Below are 19,866 nucleotides of genomic sequence, written 5' to 3'. Positions count from 1 at the left end.
GAAAGAACGTAACAAATATACCAAGCAATAATAACTTCGATTTGGCAAAAAATTGTGACAAAGGAATAAACTAATACGATAAACAGAACTTACTGTGTATCTCCCTTTTTACTTAATATAGAATAAAAATTTTACAAGTCATCAGAGGTTGAACTTGATGTCTCAACTTCTGGACTTTCAAGTTCCACTACAGCATTGAATCCGAAATTTTTACCAGGAGCAAATGCTGATTTGAGTTCTTCTGCTGTCTGGGTTGTGCTGATCTTGTTTTCTTTCACAGCTAGGTTCTCCTGAAGTCAAGAGACTTTCCAGTGTTACTAGATCATTCCTATTTAGGTCAACATAAAATTATCAACAAAGACTTGCCCTTTTGACATAATCAGCCATTGTTGAAGTAACTATTTCTTGGATCACAAACTTGGTGACGCGGTCTTCACCAAGTATCTGTAAGAGAAAATCCCTGGGAACCTGTTGAATTGTGCCACCAGGCCTCAAATGAGAACAAGCATTGAACGTTCATCATGAGAGAAAGAGATAGATGCACCAAAACTTTAGCAAATTCTGCAAACATGCGATGGGTCACACTAACAGCTAGAAGCAATGGAGGATGCAAACACACAAGCTTCACATGAAATCTCTTACTACAGTTATTTTCAATTTCTTACAATTGCTTTGACTTCCTACATATGATGCCAATAAATAAGGTCTATCTAAAGGTTGTCCTCCTCATTCCCAACATAAAGAAACAACCGAGCCTTTTGTCACTGGCTCAGTGCATGGCATTGGCTAAATGAATGGTTCCATGCTATCACTTCTTAGATGATGGAGCTCCACAAGCTGTCTTTTTTCTCTTTTTTTTTACAATGGTCTCAAGAAGAAAGTGTAATCTCCAAAACAGAGCAGCTACCTAGTATAGCCCATCGAAGAATCATGGCAGAATCTCCAGATCAATTTTCAAAGCAGTTGGATAGATCAAAGATATTTGTAAATAAGTTTATCTGGCTGAAATGCATTGACCATATATAGATGCATCTACATCTATACCAGGCAGATATCAGAGACCTCAAAAAGTCTCAAACCACATCCAGAAAGGTTAAATCACAGAAACCATAGAAATAGAATATGGAGATCACTGGGTCACTCACCTTTGATGTTTTTCCTGGATGAGCTCCCACGACAATGCCAAATGTAACATGATCAGAATACATGATTTCAGATAATGTGCACAGGGTAATGTAGACAAGGAAAATAATTATGTAACTATAATCTTTCTCACTCTTTCCTAAAGGAAGAGATATTTGCTGAGACAAATAGAAGAGACAAGACATCGAAAGTTTGATAAATGGCTGTACACCAATCTTCTATAAATCCAGGGAAGGATGGGCAGTAAAAAGTTGCTCTCAACCAAGAACATGTGGAGGGTTTTATCCATTCAAAGAATACGTTAGTCTCTTACCGCCTTTCTGCCGACGAAAACCTGGAACTGGTGGTGCTGTTCGAGCAAGATTAGCCAAAACCTGATCAAATACTCTTTGTGTCTCATCGCCAGTCAGATCCACTCTCAGCTGGCAATTCAAAAAACTCATTATAGTTTGCAGGTACTTTTTGGTTGAAAGTAATCACTAAGCAAGACACTTCTCACAGCTAAAGTCAATATATGAAATCAAAACACCTACTTCCAAAAAACAGATGACATTTAGGGTCAAACCTAAATAACATACAGAACACTTCAATTACAATGTTTTCATGGCTTCAAAGAGTTACATCCACCATCAAAAAGCCCCAGCTGCCATTGAAATAGGTCAGCAGCAACTCAAATGGCCTTTTTGTCCAGTTGCGTGTGCTAACATTCTTATCTATCTACTCATTTATGAAAAAGAATCAGATAAGCTGTTCCCATCAGCTTGCTAAGCCAGAAAGCACAAAGCTGTGTACTTAAATTAGGGCTTTTTAGTTAGAGACCATCGATAACACCACTGAGCCTTTCTAGCAACTGAAGGGATAAAGCTCAACGATTTATTGAATGAAACACAGCAATGCACAATTATTTTAGTTGCTTTTCATAGCTTCAGCTAGATCGAGGTAGAGGGGCATCAAAGGTTAGGCAAAATGAGTCAGAAAGAGCAAAATAATAAACATGAAAGAAAGTTCCCACCAGGTAAATATGACGATTGACCACACAATCTCAATAGACGCAGTAAGGTAAGCTACTTGCATGGAATGGTATCCTCTGACCTGACCATTACTATGACATATCAAGTCACTCAGCACAAGGGTCAAATAGCCCACAGGAAGTAGTCAAAATTTTCTTTAATTTTGCTCCAAAGTAGTAGTACGAACACTTAATAAATAAAATCTAGAGAGAAAGAGAGAGAAGGGCTCACTTGCATCTGACCTTCTGTCTGGGACTCTACAACAATCTTGGCATTTTTCAAAGTTACTGCATTGTCCTTCGGATCTGTAATCACTGCCTCTAAACCTGGAAAACTAAAGAAGCATGGATAAGTCTTAAAGACAAATAGAGCAAAATTGTATAATTGGTTAGAAGTTAGAACTGAACTTCACCAGAGCCACCACTTGCACATATGGGTTTGGACAAGTATCTGAGACCTCCGGCAGACAAAGAACTTGATTGCCTGGAAACAGAAATAGGGGGCAAAAAAATTGCACATCAACCCAATTAAAAGCATTCAGACTCAATAAGAGTGAGCTTTCAAAGAGCTATTACTACTTGTAGAGAGAGAGAGAGAGAGAGAGAAGGTGCCTCTTCTTGCAGATCACACTACCACTAACTGAGCACAGCGGAATACTAGCAGAATTGAGTGTCAAACACACAAATGTTGGGCCAACCATAGAGATTACAACAAAAAAATTATATCTCCTCTCCTTTGGTCAGGTTTGAACTTCAGAAGTACAGTTCCAACTACATGACAAACTACTCAAAATTCCTATCCTTCTCTACTGATTCACAGTTGTTGAAATTCACAGGAATCAAAATTCTGATGTTTCAGCCAGCATAGCTGGAAAAACTGCTAGTCTTTTGTTCATAATTTATGTCCGAAGCCATTTTGCATGATACCTTGGTATCTTTTTAGTAGAATTCTATTAATCCTCTAAAAGAATGACAATAAATGTATGGACAAAGGAATAGTCGTACATTAACTGGATGATCAAATGTCATATAGGTATTATAATTCAGTCGGAGATATTTGTTTGCTATCCTCCTGTAGACGTCTGCACATATCTTACTCAAAGAATATCGGCGTTCAACTACAGTACTAAGGCAATGACCACGCTAACATTAGATATAAACCATATCCAACACAAAAATAACAATTGGCCAGCACAATTTTTTATGTACCCATGATGCAAGAAAGTGAAGAATGCTGAGGGGAACTGGAGAAATGCACACGCACAAAGGGTCATTCTGTCACGGGTGATTCGCGCATCAAAGATGTAACAGTCTACCTATGATATGCGTTCTGCCCGTAACAAAACTCGATTCTCCTGGAGCTGTCGAGAGCGAGGATATAACCACGGAAGCTCGCGATTGTAATAATCTGTAGAAGAAATCAAGAACAAAAAGGGCTCACACATTTGAATAACAATCTAGACACATGAAACTCCAGGTGTACACAACTCTTGATGAACTTCCCATTTTTCTTTTTTCTTTTTCCCAATGTCATTTCTTACAATTTGACTTCCACAGTTACAGACATGCAGTTCAGCCCGCAATTCACCATCACAATGTCCTTAAAAAGCAAGCTTGAATCATAACCAAACGACCCGACGACGCGGAGCGAAAAAGCAATCAAACGAGAACAGAACAGGCGAACTTCGACGAAAATAAGGAAGATTGGCCAATGGAGTTGGCGGCGAGGATTGTCTTACTCTCGAAGTTGGTGGGAGGCGTTGGAACGGCCGAGGCATTGATGACGTCATCGTCATCGTCATCGCCATCGTCGTTGACGCCATTGTTGTGCGTGCGTACTGCGGAGTAGTCGTGCTGCTCGCAGAAAGCTTTGATAGTTGATAATTGGTGCGAAATCCTCTAGCCAAAAAGAAAATAAAATAAAAAAAAAACAAAAACGGTTCGGTTTCCTGTAACCTAATATCATAAAAAACTTTAAACTATATTTTTAAATCATAAAAAATCTCGAATCGATATATCTATAATAAATTTATTCTTGACAATTTTCATTAAATTTTATTATCAAATTGATAAACCAAATAACATGTGACAATTAAAGATTATACTAATTCGAAATTTTACCTTACATTTATCATAAATAAACCTATAAGTAGTTCGCGTTACTAATTCAATCGAATGTATAATTTTGATATTTTTTTCTGATAAAAACTCATTTGTGGTAAATTTGAGGTTTTTAATGATAAAAAATTAATTTGAGGGGAAATTTATTATAAATGAACCAGTATCATCAAAAAATTAGTTTGAATTAATTTGTAGTAGGTATACGAATTTTAAGGGTTTTCATGATATTAAATTCTTTTTAATATGAAATAAAATGTTATCGAGACCGAACCGGATTTGAACCGGTAAGCCATTTGGGACCGAACCGGATTGAACCGGTCCGGTATATCATCTTCTTCCCCTTTGCCGGCACGGGACTTCGAGAGAGCAGGGAGAGCAGAGAGTTCAGAGAGAGAGAGAGAAATGGAAGTAGCCGTCGCCATCAGCAATCCTCCTCTCTTGGGTTCGAATCATAAGGTTAGCCTCATCGAAACGAGACCCCCCTCTTCGGATATTCTCCCGTTTCTGCTTCGAATTCTCGTTATTCGACCGTTCTTTTCCGATGTGAATGTGCTCTGTTCCGCCGCTTTAATTGCCATCTCTTGTAGATTCTGCTGATTGGTCTTGTGTGTAACTGCTCTTCTTGCTCAGTCAACGCCTTGCACGGAGCGCTTTTCTTTGTTGCTTTCTTGAGAGAGATAACATTGAATATGAGCACTAGACAGCCGCTGAAGTAGCATCTTGTGATTTTGGGCAATTGCCGAATTTTCGCGTTCTCTGAGAGGTGCTTCTTAGTTGTGGGTTTGTGCTTTGATGAGGACAATGTTAGGTTGTGAAGATATAAAAGTTCTCAGTCTTTATATATTCGAAAGCACCGAGGCCAAAGCCGCGAAGTGACCCTTGCGCCATTCTGTTTCTTTAGCCGAACTGATTCTGTTTTTTAAGAGCTTCAACAATGAAAAGGAAAATCTCTTGTTGTGCAAGTCAACAAAATGGTAAAGTTTGAAAAAGAATGGAAGATTTCCTCACCCTCTAGAAAGAGAAAATGTAACCCGGGACTGATGTTGCTGCAGAAATTGTAGAAGTATCCGAAAAGAATCAGGTGGCATCAGAATGGCCTGCTTCTGGAAATATCAAATTGCCTTTCTGAGCAAGTCTTAGAAGATTGCTATTGAGTTAATTTTGTGTAGAGTCTTGTCATGCTCAATGTTGCATCTCTTCCTTTGAAGTCAGAATTTTTGTTGTAATTGCGCAGATAATAAATGTGAAGCAAGCCGTGAATGTTTCCATCCCAAGTGTGTCTTCAAAATTGACTCATGTCTCCCTTCAAAGGAGATACTTGCCTCAAGTGTTTGGTGGAAGGTACTTTTTCTCTTTGTCTTGTAACTATATGTGTTGGGATAATCATGAACTCATAAGTTTGTACCACTGCTCGGATGGACAGTTCCCTTCATTATTAGGGATTATTGCCTTGAACATTGTCGTTTCTGATAATTGTCTCATGGTTATTCTTCAGATTTTGTCATCCCATAACATTAGCTAGGGTCTTTTGTTGTTTTTAACTCTATATTATCAGGGCGTGTGTCCATAAGATGTTGAAGATGCTTTATGTTTGGATCATCTTATAGCCTTTGAGCTCCTTAAATTCCTTCCCCTTGGTTTGATCAATTTGCTTTTCAATGGCTGATGCTTCTGTAGGAATAGCTTGAACCAATTTTATGTAGTGGGCCTCTATCACCAAGAGTTTGCCATCCCAAATCGATTTTTTAAGATTTTTTGTTCATTTTTCAGGAGGAATAATAAAAGTTCCCGAGCTGTTTTTGCTGCAGTATCAGGTTAAATGAGTTCTTTTTGGTCCATGTAGCACTCTAAACTTTCTGGTAATCATGTTTGTGTCTTCTTACACCTTACATATGTATGAATTAGGAATTGAAAATGTTGAGGCCCCTTCTCAGTTTGAAGACTTTTCAGTTACCAACACAACTAGCAGCAGTGATAGAGAGCTGAAGGTGAGAAGCATTATATTATTATGCTGCATTTAAGAAATTTTTCAGTATGTAGTGTCTCAAAAGCTTGATATGGGCGCATGTGAAACCTGTTTAATAAGTAATAATTAAAGAACAAGGGAATTGTGCCAAAGGTAAATGGCCTTTGTATTTCCTAGAGCTTCCCTCTGGATTAGACGAATTTAGTACATTTTTTGCTCCTTTGGCCTTTGAGCACTCAACTTTTTGGCATGACGATATTTCAAATTCTTTGTCTAGATAAAGGTCGAGGTATCTGGTGCCAAAACTCAAGTGATTTTCAATGATGTGTTTGACAAGCTGGTTGCCGCTGCCCAGCCAATTCCAGGGTTTCGTAGAGAAAAAGGAGGTAAAATCACCTGCTAGCAAATGCCTATTATAGCAGTTCTTGCTGTCTTACTATCGGGAGAAGGGACATTGTGTTAATGGCATTGTTTGACTATCAAATATGATGTTTTGAACCATGGACTCTATCATTTTCAAGTCACAATAGTCAACCATATGGGTTTATCTCATTTCCTATTAGGCAACTTTGTGAAGCTTTCACTCATGCAGATGAAATGTTCCTTCTTTCCTAGAATATTCTCATATTTTTTGCACAAGGAAGTCTCCTACAGCATGTTGAAATTGCATCTGGAACTGAAAGCAAGAAAATTTTTTAATGCACTGTCAATTTTAGTGCCAAATAATGACTTATTGAAGCACTGTGTATGCAAGAATATGATTTGCTGCGTAGTGAAATCTATTTCTCTGCTCACTCAATAAATATGATTTTGCTCATTGTTTTTATCATTTTGACCTAGCTAACCATTCTTCTTCTTTTATCTTCTTCTGACATCTTCGGTGACATTTGCAAATTGCCAGGGAAAACGCCAAACGTAAGTTTCCTAATCCTCTTATCATGCTGCAGATACTTTATTGGCATTGCTTCTTGGCTCTATAAATAGAAAATTTTGACCAAGGATGAGCTTATATACTTAAAGATTGGGCATATAACAAATGAAAAGAAAATAATTTGTTGGTGAAAAATTAAACTGTGCAAGTTGAATGCTAAGCATAATATTCCTCGAAGTTTATTCAGTAATATCTGGGACTTCAATGTAGATGGAATCTTTGACACACAGTGTTCTCATGCTAATTAACCTTCTGTGAGATTGGGGGTTATTTTCCTTTATTTTTTATTTTATTTTTTTGGTAAAGGTTATTGTCCTTTATTTAATCTAGTGATATTCAACAAAACCAGGGACTGTTGAAATGGAGGTGTTCCAGTTAAAAATTCACTGTTTGTTGGGTCCATCTGTTTGTTCTCTGTCTTGGAGATATCCTTTTTCATGTGCATGATGATTGAATTCGAATTTTCCATTGTTTAATCTATATATGCTTGGTTTAACACTAAATGTTGCTTGTAATTTTTCCCCTCCTACCTATGGAGCATGTGAGGGTGTTGTGTTGATGCATAACCTCCTTTTGTGGCATGGTTGTAATGCTAATATCTGTGGCTTTTGTCTTAGTGCAGATACCCAGGGACATTTTGCTAGAAATTCTTGGACCTTCTAAAGTTTACAAGCAAACGATCAAGAATGTCATAAACTCCACTGTTGCTGAGTATGTTCAGAAGGTAGATGTCTAACTCTTTATCATAGATGCACTCTCGTATTAGTTTATAACGTCTCTCGACTCCTCTGTATATGCACTTATGTTTGTGATCTGTGACCTCAGTGAAGCTGAGAATTCCTTCTCATTTAACGTAATTTTAAACTTTCTACTGAGTTTACACAGTGTTTTATTTGCTATATATGTCCATATGGTAGAACTGTCGAATCTATTCCTCACAAACGTCAAAAAGACTCTCCTATGTGGTAATGCCGCCAAATTCACTTTATTTGCACTGCGCACTTCTATTATAGAACCTCGATTTTCAAGTCTCCTCAATCTATGCCATCCTGTACACACTGTTTGTGAGCCAGCCTCCACACTGGATGAGCACATCACTGGCTGAGCAAGAAATTCTCCACCTCTTCTATGGATTGGAAATGCTTATTATAATAGATCGTTTAGATGTTAATCAAATGATGCATGTCATATGGCTAATCCCATCAATATTCAAGAGCTGGCTTCATGATTTCAAGAGGTGGCTCTCACTATGCAACATTTGCCCTATAGCCAAGGTTCAAGAGGTGGCTCCCAGGGCAAAGTCCTTTGTCTAGAGTGATGCTTAGTTCCCAATGTGCACAAACGTCAGTCCCTTTTTGATGCACATGATGTCACTCGGCCACATATCCCATATTCAATATCATACACGATGAATACATATTAACATAACCAATCCAGTTTACAAATAGAACATATACATCAAAGTTAAGCCAAGATTCAAATCTTTCCTCCTTGTCAACCTCGGTTAAATCATCCTCTGTTCTCTCTATTCATGGTCTTTCTCTCTCATCAAACTCTCTCTCTCTCTCTCTCAACCACAATCAAGAGATGGGCATTATATATAGCAGGGTGGTGATTTAGTCATCACCATGTGTAACGCAACATGAAGACACTTTCATGCATTCCCACGATAAATAGGTGTTTGCTGGCACTTCTGTTTCCCCTGTGTTTCACCAAATGGGAGAGCAAGGAAAGAAATTATTTCTTCTTACTTAAGTGAAGATGTTATTTTTCACACTACACGTGGGGAGGTAAGGTCAAATTCATAGGGAGGTCTGTACTCTAGATAATCTTTTCTTTCTAGTTGCATTTAGAGAAAAGTGGACAAAACAATTCAGGGAAGTAGCATTTAAGCCCATCACTCACTGTTGCTTGTGCAAGGGAGTATCACATAAAAAGACGACATTTCCTTCTTTTGGAGTATCCATTCCTCACTTGTCACAGCTCTGCATGGGGAACTTTTATGAAAATCTTCTTATTATGTTCTTCTTTTGCAGAACGGCTTAAAAGTCGGGAAAGATTTAACGGTTGAGCAGAGTTTTGAGGACCTAGAAAACAGTTTTGAACCAGGTGAAACCTTCAGTTTCAATGCAGTTGTGCAACTGCTGGAATGAAACGAGCCAGGCAGTGTCTTGATTATGATGCTCAGCATTTTTAGGAGAATCAAGAAAATTATACATGAAGGGCATCCATTTAAAATGAGGAAAGCATGAATCGAATTTCTTTTCATACGAGTGGCTGAGTGGCTCGTGAATTTTTTGCAATTTTTCAAGTGAGCAGCCAAGTATGGGGAAAGCACCTGAGGATGTCATTTGAGTGGCGATACGGAACATTGCAGGGAAGTAGAATTGCTACCTATTGGAAAGATATTGCTTCTCTTCTCAACTCCTAGGCTTCATAGATGGGACAGAGACTGTGATCCAACGGATTGTACGTTGATCATCGTCATCATAAGTACTACCAAATTTTCAGTGTCAATGATACAGGTCTCACACCAAATTCACAGACAGTTGTTGCATTGATAAAGCTACAGGCTACAGCCCAAGTTCGCCCCGCTATTCTCTTTGAGCGAAAACGGATTTTACCCCTATCCCAGATGCATCTTTAGCACCGATGTAGCCGTTCTTGAGGCATTCTGATGCATACTTGGTGTGCTATAACTATCCAAAGACTATATTTTTATGTCATCCTTTTTTACCTCTTTGACAAACACTGATGGTCAGTGTTTTGCCTTAAAGGTGAAGTGCTGTCGCCTCTTAGATTTCACTGGAGATGAGATAGAGAGAGCTGTTTCTTAAAGTATGTAAATCATTTTATTTTTAGGGGTAGTAGTCTGTTTATAATTTTCCAAACTGCAGAATGCAGGAATTCAGTGATTAACCTCAAATGGTCCTAATCAACCTCACAATGGTATTTCTGACTTAGTTAATAACCTTTCTGATAGGAAGTAATTTCCCTTTAAGTTTCATTCCGTGGTTCAATATTTGCTTCAGAGGTCAAAAAAATAGTGTGTTTCATTTTATTCGTCGTAATTAGCCTAATGTCATCTTAAAATTTTGGCTATATATTTCGTAACGTCACTAGTGCAAGCACCTAGTAAATCAATCTCAAATTATCGCAATCACGGCCATTCTCAAATATAATAATTAGTTATGATTGTGAGTGAATAACTACTCTCGTGAGAGCGTGAATTACTTTTGAAGTAACTAATATTACATAATTCACTTTTTAGGTAAGTCTATTACTTCATGCAGCAGTAATTTCTCTCCAAAATAGTATTAATTTTCCATATGATCGTTAAATTTCAAGCAAAATCTATACGTAGTCGTGAATGAGAAAAATAAAGATTCCAACTCGATCTTTCTCTCTGTGAAAATCCAATTTGTTTCGTATGTTATCGCATCGTTCGTGGAGTTTTTTCGTCAGCATGGCAGGCAAAATTTGCCGTAAAAGCTCCTCCCCTTCAGCAAAAGCTCTTGCCAAGAACGCTCGGCTTTCTCAACAGCATTCAAATTCATTCGCGCGCCGTCCTGACCCGAACTGAATTCCTTGTGATGACCACACTTGCGAGTCGTCGTCACCATGGCCATCGCCATTCTTCCCAATGCATCACCATCGTCATGCACTCAAAGCCTCCAAGAAGCAACCGTCTTCGCGGCCGCACCAGCTGACGGACACCCTCCTCGTCGCCTCCGTCGCCAAGACCCTCTTGCAATCCGGGACCAGCAATCTCGACCCGGACGTCGTCCCAGTCACCGGCTCCCTCCTCCGCCTGATGAAGTAGGACAGCGTCGTCGCCGATTCTTGGACCTTCAAGCTCCTCCTCTGACGCGCTCATCCGGTCGAGCAAGTTTGATGCTGCTCTCGAGATTCTTGATCATATGGAAGAGCTCGGCATGAGGCTGAATTCCCATATGTATACTTCGGTGCTCACCGCACTCCTCAGGAAGGACCAGGTAGGGTTGGCACTGTCGATTTTCTATAAGCTCTTGGACGGTTCAGATGGAGCGGTTTCAGTGCCGAGCACGGTCGCGTGCAATGAGCTGCTTGTCGCGCTTAGGAAGGCGGATATGAGAGGGGAGTTCAGGGAGGTGTTTGACAAATTGAGAGGGAAGGATGGGTTTGAGTTGGATGCTTGGGGTTATAACATTTGTATTCGCAAGTTCGGGTGTTGGGCCGATTTGCCGACTTCTCTGCACCTTTTCGAGGAGATGAAGGCGAGCAATTCGGGTTTGTGTAGCCATCCTCTCAATGTCTTCTGCTTTCTTGATGACATAAAGAGACTTAATGCGACTAATAGTTAGATGGCGGACTGGGATTCAACAAGTAGTTTCCTCAGGACGTCCGGCGGTGACTGCAGCGAAGACGTTGGATGTCAATGACAGGTGATTTCCTCAGGACGTTAGGATGTTGATGGCCGGTGTTTTGCTCAGGATGTTCGTCGGCGGCGACCGCAGCTGCTGCAGCGGAGGTTTCCGCCGTTGGATGTATTTTCTTGCTCTTTTTTCCTTTTATCTTCTTCACTGTGGCAGCCGGGGCCGCTCAAGCTCATCATTGCAGACCCATTACTACTCCAGCTCCGTGGCTATGACGCTCCCTGACGTCATGCGGAACACGTCTCCTCTCTTATATTCATATATTTATTTATTATTTATAGTTAAAAAAAAATGATGAACGCGTGGAAACATATCAGTATAAGTACAAATGATCACCTTGTCCAAAAAAACAAAAGTACAAATGATCACTCCCAACATCAACATTTTGTATATATACTAATCATCGATATAAGAATACAAACATACAAAAATAGCTTAGTACATCAAACCAGTCTTGTGAACGAGTATATATATAAATCTGATAAAAAAAATTGCCTGTAAAATATTCAGACCACCCCATACTCAAGGGTCTATCACTTCTGGCGCCAACTAGTTGTCCTTTTCATCAAAACCAGGCACACTTTCAAACCCTTCGAGAGGTCTAACCAACTTGCCATTAATACGACCATACTAGGCAATATCCCTTTAAGGTGTAACTTGTGGTAACCTGTGTCGAACTCAAACTATAGAGCTACACCTAATACACACCACTATAAATCTGAGTAGAAGGACATACTAATAGTCACACTCGAAAAACAGGGGTGCCCCAAATCTCATCATGGAAAGTGGGTCAATTGCTACAAATCTTTAAAATAAAAGGGGTAGCTAGAGCTCAGTTAATGAGATTTCTAGGTTTAAGGTAAGCAATTACTCGACCAAGTGTCAAATGCAATAACATAAACTCAAGACAAGTTTAACATGGTTGCATATACAAAATGAAAATGAACAGATCTATTAGCTTTTTTACTTGGATACTCAAATTAAAATAACTTGTTGATGTGACAAAAAATTGTTCATTCAAATTCAAGCAGATAACGTAGTATTTCATAATTATAATCACTGCATAGTAATTTATTGAGATACACAGTAGCCATATTCGTCTTTGGCTATGACTCATCTCGATTAACGATGTATCGCCGCCACTAACTAATGAGAGGCGAAATCATAAGCCACCGCACACCATCAGGATGATGATGATCTCATAAACAACTATTCAAGACATTGAATATCATGCATGCGATTCACGAGCCCATCTGACCTTCATCCTCTTTTCACCATGCCACCGTCATTTTAATAGAGTGTAACTTCATATATCATTTAGATTAATTTAATATCGGGTCTCATTCTAAAGCTTTGTCAACTGTTCGAAGAGATGGGGGATGATGATAGAATTCTTCTTTTACGTTTTTCTCCGACGCAGGCTCTGGCATGCATGAGAAAAGTGAAAGCTACACTTAATCCATCACAACCTGTGATCCCTTCCATCATTTTTTTTTATAAATTCATTGATGCTATATTTTATAGGGTAAATTTGCTTCTTCGCTCATTACATCTATATTTGCTTTTCTGCATTCTTTTTTAAGCTTCATAAATCTTGGACCTTTAACGGGCAAACTAAATTGATCGACTCAAACTGATTGTTGACACCTAAATTTTTGGGTTAATTTTTTTTCTGAAAAAAAAAAAAATCATAACCACATGGCATATAATTAGGCAAATTTTATATTTGGTTAAGATTTTTTTATAGATTTAGGTAATATACACTGAGATATGCATTTTTTGGGCAAAAGGGGAATTTTTTTGATCGAATATGCAAAAAATATTGCGCAGAGTGAAATGATATATTCAATGGAATTTTACACAAGTAAAATTGACAATGAAATATACCACGAAGATACATTTTTTTGGTGAATAAAAGAGTCGCGTACGGTGGGAAAAAGGGATTTCTTTTCCGTCGAAAAAAAGAAGACACAAAAAGCAAACAGTGAAAAGTGAGGTAAGAGAGAAAAAAAGAGAAAAGGGGCTTCGTCTTCCTCGGCGAAACCCCCGTCCCTACCGGCGCCGCGCCGGCGCCGGAATCCGAGCCGCCCGACAGTCCTCCCGAAGCCGCGACGCCGCCCCTCGTCCGAGCCGCCCTCCTCCGCGCCGTCGCAGCCGCCTGTCTTCGTCCCTGAGCCCCGACAACCCGCGTCGGCCCGACGCAGAGCACCGCTGTGCGTCGCCCGTCCCCGATCCGCTCGTGGAGCCACCGCCACGGCAGATCCGTGGTCCAGACGTCGGGATCTCTCCGCCTGCAGGTCCGAAGCTCCGGTGCTCCTGTCCCGACACCGCCGTGCCGCCCCGATCGCCGATCGACAGAGCCCGTCCCACCGGCCCGCGAGCCTCCTGCTGCCTCTTCCCAGTGCCGGCCGTCGCTGCACCTTCCCCGGAGCCTGACTTGAGCCCTGATCACAACCCCTCCGCTTCGACGACGCTGCTGTCTTGTCTGTGCTTGCAGATCTCCTCCGGCGCTACTCCAGTCAGCAACTTGCAGGCGATCCGACGCCTCTGCCCGAGCCCGAGCCGAGGTGCTCCACTCTCTGCCTCAGCCTGAGCGAGGCCTCCTGCCGCTGCTCCTCGCGACGCCACCGCTCGCCGCTGATCCGCTCGCTGCTGGTCCTCATCGCCGGAGCTCCGACGACTAACTCCCGGTGGACCTCCACGAGCTGTCAAATCGTGAAAAGGGGGAGAAAAAAAAAAAAAAAAGCAAAAATCACTTTAGGTAGTTTATTTATTTATTTATTTGCCTTATTTTATTCTTTGTTTTATTTTTATTTTTATTTTTTTGGTACAATATTCGTTGCTGCAATGATGAATTATCCAACATGAAGTAGCTTATGAAGTTTGTGACTGTTAGTCCGATTTTCGCAAACCATTCGCAATCATTTGTTAAAAATCGTTAATCCGATCTCCCGCCAAGGTTCGATTCGCAATTTATGTAAAATTAGTAGCCAACCCGATCTCACGCGCGAGATATGGTTCGTCAATTTGGGTATCATCTTGCTTTGATTTGATGTCGTGCCGTTTAATTAAATTTGCTTTCATAAAAAAAAAAAAAAAATGTAGGTTAGAATTAGGTTTATTTCCTATTTAGGGTTTCCATATTTAGACTAGAAATTTTATTCTGAACTTTATAAAAAAAATCAAAAAATATAAAAAAAAAATCAAAGATCAATTCAATTAATTTAGGTTGCTAGTTCATTTTTTAAGTTGGATTGCATGTTTAATTATTTGGCAATTATTAATTTCGAAATTTAAAAAAAAAAGAAAACAAAAACACAAAAAAAAATCATTATGCATGTATCATGTAGAGTTAGGGTACATTTTTCACGTCATTGCATATTATGATAAAAATTGCACTTAGTTTAATTTAGATAATTTTTAATTTATTATAAGTTTAGGTACTTTTTTTAGATATATTGCATTTTAGGATTATTTTGGTTAAGATAAGATTCTAGTTTAAATTACGATTTGGCTCAACCTAATTCCTAATATAAATTAAATAGGATCTTAATCTAATTAGGTAATTTTCACATTTCACCTAATTTCAATTTCTTGAAAAATACAAAAAATGTCATAGGTTAAATTAGTTTTATTATTTATGATAAAATGCATTCTTTTAGGAAAAAAATTGTCATATGCACGTCATTAGGGTTCGATTCATTAAGATGCATGTCATTCAGTATTTTTGCTAGGCCCATTTAATTAAAAATTACATGTCATTAGAATTAGGTCATTCAATTAACATTGCATTACATATTGCATGATTTTCATTAATTAAGTGAAAATAAAAAAATTGCGTATTAATTAGAAACCATATCTAGGGTTGTTGATGTGGATTTTAATTTAACATTGCAGATGCTTTTGTTTGCAATTTATTTATTGTTTATCTGGGTGTTAAATTGGTGGTTTGCGCACCCGCATAACAACCTCACATGTTAGGGAGATAAATTAAAATCAATTCAAGCTGCTTGCCAAACATTTTTCAAAATAAAAGAAAAAGGTACCGAAAGGGCGTTAGAGAAATCTAGCGTAACCAAGTTCCCGAACTCATAAATCTCTGGTTCGTAAGAGTAAAGTAAATCTCCCGTTACTTTATTGGGTTTCTAATCGACCCACAAAAAATATATTAGTGGCGACTCCTAATCGAATTTTCATGTTAAGAACTTAAACCTAAGTCGCGACCGGTATGGGCTTGGGAGGAGCCGAGTTAGTTTAGACTTAACCAATTAGCCAAACCCTAGATGGTTCACACCTCGAAAAATTGGTCGCGACACTGATCATATGGGCGGGTTTAGAATAGTGATCATTGTTCTACTACTGTTCCATCGTCTTCCTTCTCCCAGCCCGACTCTGATCAGAAGCATCATGTCTCGATCCGATTTGGGCATGCCCCGAATGGTGGTCAAGAAGATCCTGGCCAAGCAACAACGCGAGGGCCAAGGTGCTGCCGTCCGAAGAAGCATTGGCAGGTTTGACCTTTCCATTCCCTCTCCTCTGTTTCTCCGTAAACTTGTTTCGATTTTTCAGTGGGTTCAGAACTCTTTTCCGAGTAATTTTCATTTCCTATTGTTCTCTTCTGTTTGCTAGATCCTAAGATTGTAAACTTGCATAGGTGGGTTGGATTTTCAGGAATGACTCGAGGAACTTGGACCTCTTTCTCATGCTGGATTGAATTCTCAGGTTTCGGACTGAAAGATGTCTATATTCTGTTTTTGGTTGTCTAGTGAGATGCTCGTGATTATTGTGTTTTTTCTTTATTTTTTCCAATTAGTCCCAAATGGCTTGTCGAATTTTGCAGTGTTTCCTGCAGCTGGATTTCCTGATCACCCACACAGAGGTTCACACCTATTCCTTCCTTTGTCACTTTTGGATTGATATGACAAATGCTATTCAGTGTTGACTCAGATTCTTGTTGTTATTCCATCTCTACAGGTTTGGCATCGTCATTTACATGCTCCTGGTGAGTCTTTAATTGAATGCAGATTCTCTGGTGTGCCGGATCGAATTTGGAATACAAAGAGTGCCGAATCTTTCTCTCTTTTGGGTGTTCAGGGTGCCTTCGTCCATCAAGATCTCGCGGGGTACAAGGGAACCATACCAACGGCAATGTGCAGGTCAATGAACATCTTTAATAACATTGTTTCTTGCTAGCCAAAAAGAGAAAGAAAGTAGTGACAATATCTCCTTTTTAATTTGGAAATTAGTGTCTAGTTCTAGAATCTACGGTGACCATGGGATGGCTGGGATGGTTCACATGTTTATAGGTTCGACTCTAAAATTTCCTATGACAACTGCGATTGTCGACTCCCATAGATTTACACTCTTAGTTTTCACTACAGAAACATTACAGTATGGAAACATCGACTTTTTGGCTAGTTAGGCCCTATTTGGTAACACTCAAAAATAACGATTCTATATTTTTGTTTTCTGGAACAAAAAAAAAAGAACATAAATCTGTTTGATAAATTTTTTGTTCCTAGGAATAAAAATCCATTTTTTTGTTCACGAGAATAGATTTGAAACGAATCAGAAATAAAAAAAAAAAAAAAAAGTAACTTCTTATTCCACTGGAACAATTTCAAAATTAAGTCCAACTTTTTTTCTTTTTTTCTCTTTCTTTCTTCTTTTCTCCTTCTCTCTTTTTCTTCTTCCTAGCCGGTCATCGACCACTGCCACTGCCACGCCTCGATCCTCGGGGACGCGCCCATCCTTCTACCAGGTCGATTTTAACATGCGATATCCCGGGACTAAGTATCGCTGACCCTTTCTTTTTATTACGAATGCGAAAGCAGTTATAAATCCCCAGACAATAAAATAATGGGATAGAAAAGCAGGCTATATTTTTCATATTGAAATTCATAACCATACTTTTATTAACAGCACAACTCATAGTATATTTACAATACTATTCACAGCATACTTATCTCACACCTATCTACACTAAGACAGAGTTCACAAAAGGGGTGTGATCTTAATCCACATCCGGGTTGTACTCAAGATTCCTCTCTGGATCATCTTCTGCTTCAAAAATCTTTCTTCTCCTCAGGTTTCACATCAGTGCTCTCCTTCTTAGATTCCTTTTCCTTGGCCCCCCTTAGAGTCCTGAAATGGTTATTCAATAACCAATGAGATCACGTCTCAGCGAGTTTTATCCCCTAAGACTCGATTAATAAGAAAATACGCCATGACGGCTGCATAAGCACATCATGGGTCAGAGGCCTTACCTTGGTCTTAGTTTCCTTTCTGCAAATCAGTTCAAATAATAAATACTGACAATCATAAATCGACTTAACGATCAATCGACTCAGTCGATTATATGTCATTAAAACCATCACATGGTCATCCCGACTCTTCATTCTTGACTCTGAATCACGGCCCTATAGGCATAATTTATTTTTAGTGGAATCACGACCCCACTCGGCAAATTTAGACTTAGTGGAATCACGGCTCCACCTGGCAAATTTTCTAGACTTGGTGGCATCACGGCCCCACCGGCAATTTTCTCAACTTGGCGGCATCACGGCCCCACTTGGCAATCTTTAATCCAACTCACAACCTCACACAGTTACTTTCCCTTCAAGTATCGACATTTTCCCAATTTTGGGATAAATTCCCATATTCACCAATTTCACTCAAATTTCACAATCCGATACTCGAATAAATAAACAAAGCACCATTGGAATCGCACAAAATTTCGGTTGTCGGGCCGTACCATCCTAATTTTGGAAAATAAATAAATAAATAAATAATTATGTAAAATATTAAATAAATGTAATAAATCCAACTTAGGCCCGTTATAGCCTAATTGGAAGCCGATACGAGCCCGGAAAATTACCGAGACTTGCTCAATAAATACCAGGACCTATTTCCTTGCTATCTGCACTATCCAATTGCCTAACATGTATCAATAAGTCTCTAATTTAATTACTTTAATCAATCTATCAACCTAATTGCACTTAATTAAATCTAATCAACCCCTAAGCATAATTCACCAACTAATAAGGGATTAGTGAGCAAAACTCACTTGATAAAAGCGAAGACCGAGACACTGTGATGGTGACGCGACGGCGGCCGAAATCAGGCTTTCGACGACACCAGCGGGCTTGGATCGGGCCTTAAACTTGGGCCCAACAAATCTCAGCCCAACTGAGATTTGTTCTTGCATTGGAATGGGCTTGCTCTTGGGCTTGGGCCGGCTGGAACTGGACTGAACTAAACGGGCTTCACTGAACTGGGCTGAAAAATTGCTGGATTGATGGCCTCGTGAGATTTGCTGGCCCAAAGAAGCTGTTCAGTCGGGCTTTGGGCTGAACAGAATACTGGACCTGCTTGCTGGGCTTGCGGGCTTCATCTGGGCTGAGCTGCTGGAGGAGATGGATTGCTGGGCCCGAGTAAAGAAGCAGCAAGGGCTGCTGGACCTCTCGAAGGCTGCTGGGCCGAGAAGTTGCTGGTGTTGGGTTGGGCTGCGGACAAACGAGGGAAACGGTTGGGCTCGCGGGACTGAAACTCTGCTGGACCGAATTCAAGCAATCTGCGGGCGTGAAGACAGGAGGTGGTCAACAACGGAGTTGCTGGTTGACTGCACACACGGAAGGCTCGAGGAACAGCTGAGTGTTGGCCGCGTGAAAGAAGGCTACCGCTTCGGTGACTCTGCTGGTGGCTGAACGAGCAAGCAGTAGCCTCGGTGGAAGACGTGGCTTCTGTTGGTGACTTCGCTGGTTTGGTGAGACGTTGCAGCGGGCGTCGTTGGCTTCAATCGGTGGTAGGAGATGAAGACACGAGCTGGCAGCGAAGGAGGAAATGAAGCAGCTTCGTTGGTGATATTCAACGCCGGTTTGTTGACCGACAAGGAGAAGACACGATGCTGCTGGAGTTGATTCCGTGGAGCTGGGCCGAAGACACACACGGACCAGTTGATCGAAGGAGGACGCACGCGGGGCAACTTCGGCTGACTGAGCTTGAAGAAATTCATTCGGCAAGATGGGGACGTGGACTGTGGCTGCTTGAGCAGAAAACTCGGTGGATGATGGAGTTCGGACGTGTGGGCGTGAGATAGAGAGAGAAATGGGGCGCGTGAGGTAAGCGGATGCAGGGAAATGAAGGCTTCCGCGGAGGTGCTCGCTGGATTTGCTCGAATCAGGGGGGAAAGAATGGACCAGATGAAGTGGGCTGGAAGCTAAGGATGAGGGCCATTCTTATCCCTTCCATTAAACTCTTGTCCCCTCTAATACTTTCTTGT

General features: G+C 40.1%; 2 protein-coding genes across 2 annotated transcripts; one reads left to right on the top strand and one right to left on the bottom strand.

Moving 5' to 3' along the window:
* Positions 1-4,046, bottom strand: LOC104435577. Its single transcript, XM_039307364.1, has 8 exons — positions 3,892-4,046; positions 3,469-3,560; positions 2,566-2,636; positions 2,385-2,479; positions 1,457-1,565; positions 1,146-1,159; positions 367-468; positions 1-290 (listed from the first exon to the last, which is right to left on the bottom strand). The coding sequence occupies exons 1-8, from the start codon at positions 3,973-3,975 to the stop codon at positions 132-134; spliced, it is 726 nt and encodes a 241-aa protein (XP_039163298.1). The 5' UTR covers positions 3,976-4,046; the 3' UTR covers positions 1-131.
* A 595-nt stretch (positions 4,047-4,641) lies between these two features.
* LOC104452537 (trigger factor) lies at positions 4,642-9,946 on the top strand. The gene is made up of 8 exons (XM_039307323.1): positions 4,642-4,729; positions 5,508-5,614; positions 6,044-6,087; positions 6,179-6,261; positions 6,517-6,625; positions 7,141-7,154; positions 7,793-7,894; positions 9,207-9,946. Exons 1-8 carry the CDS (start codon positions 4,676-4,678, stop codon positions 9,321-9,323), a joined length of 630 nt encoding a protein of 209 aa, XP_039163257.1. The 5' UTR covers positions 4,642-4,675; the 3' UTR covers positions 9,324-9,946.
* Positions 9,947-19,866: the final 9,920 nt, after the last annotated feature.

Source organism: Eucalyptus grandis, chromosome 1 (genome assembly GCF_016545825.1).
Source record: "Eucalyptus grandis isolate ANBG69807.140 chromosome 1, ASM1654582v1, whole genome shotgun sequence".
NCBI classification, from domain to species: domain Eukaryota; kingdom Viridiplantae; phylum Streptophyta; class Magnoliopsida; order Myrtales; family Myrtaceae; genus Eucalyptus; species Eucalyptus grandis.
This window is presented reverse-complemented; position numbering and strand designations above follow the sequence as displayed.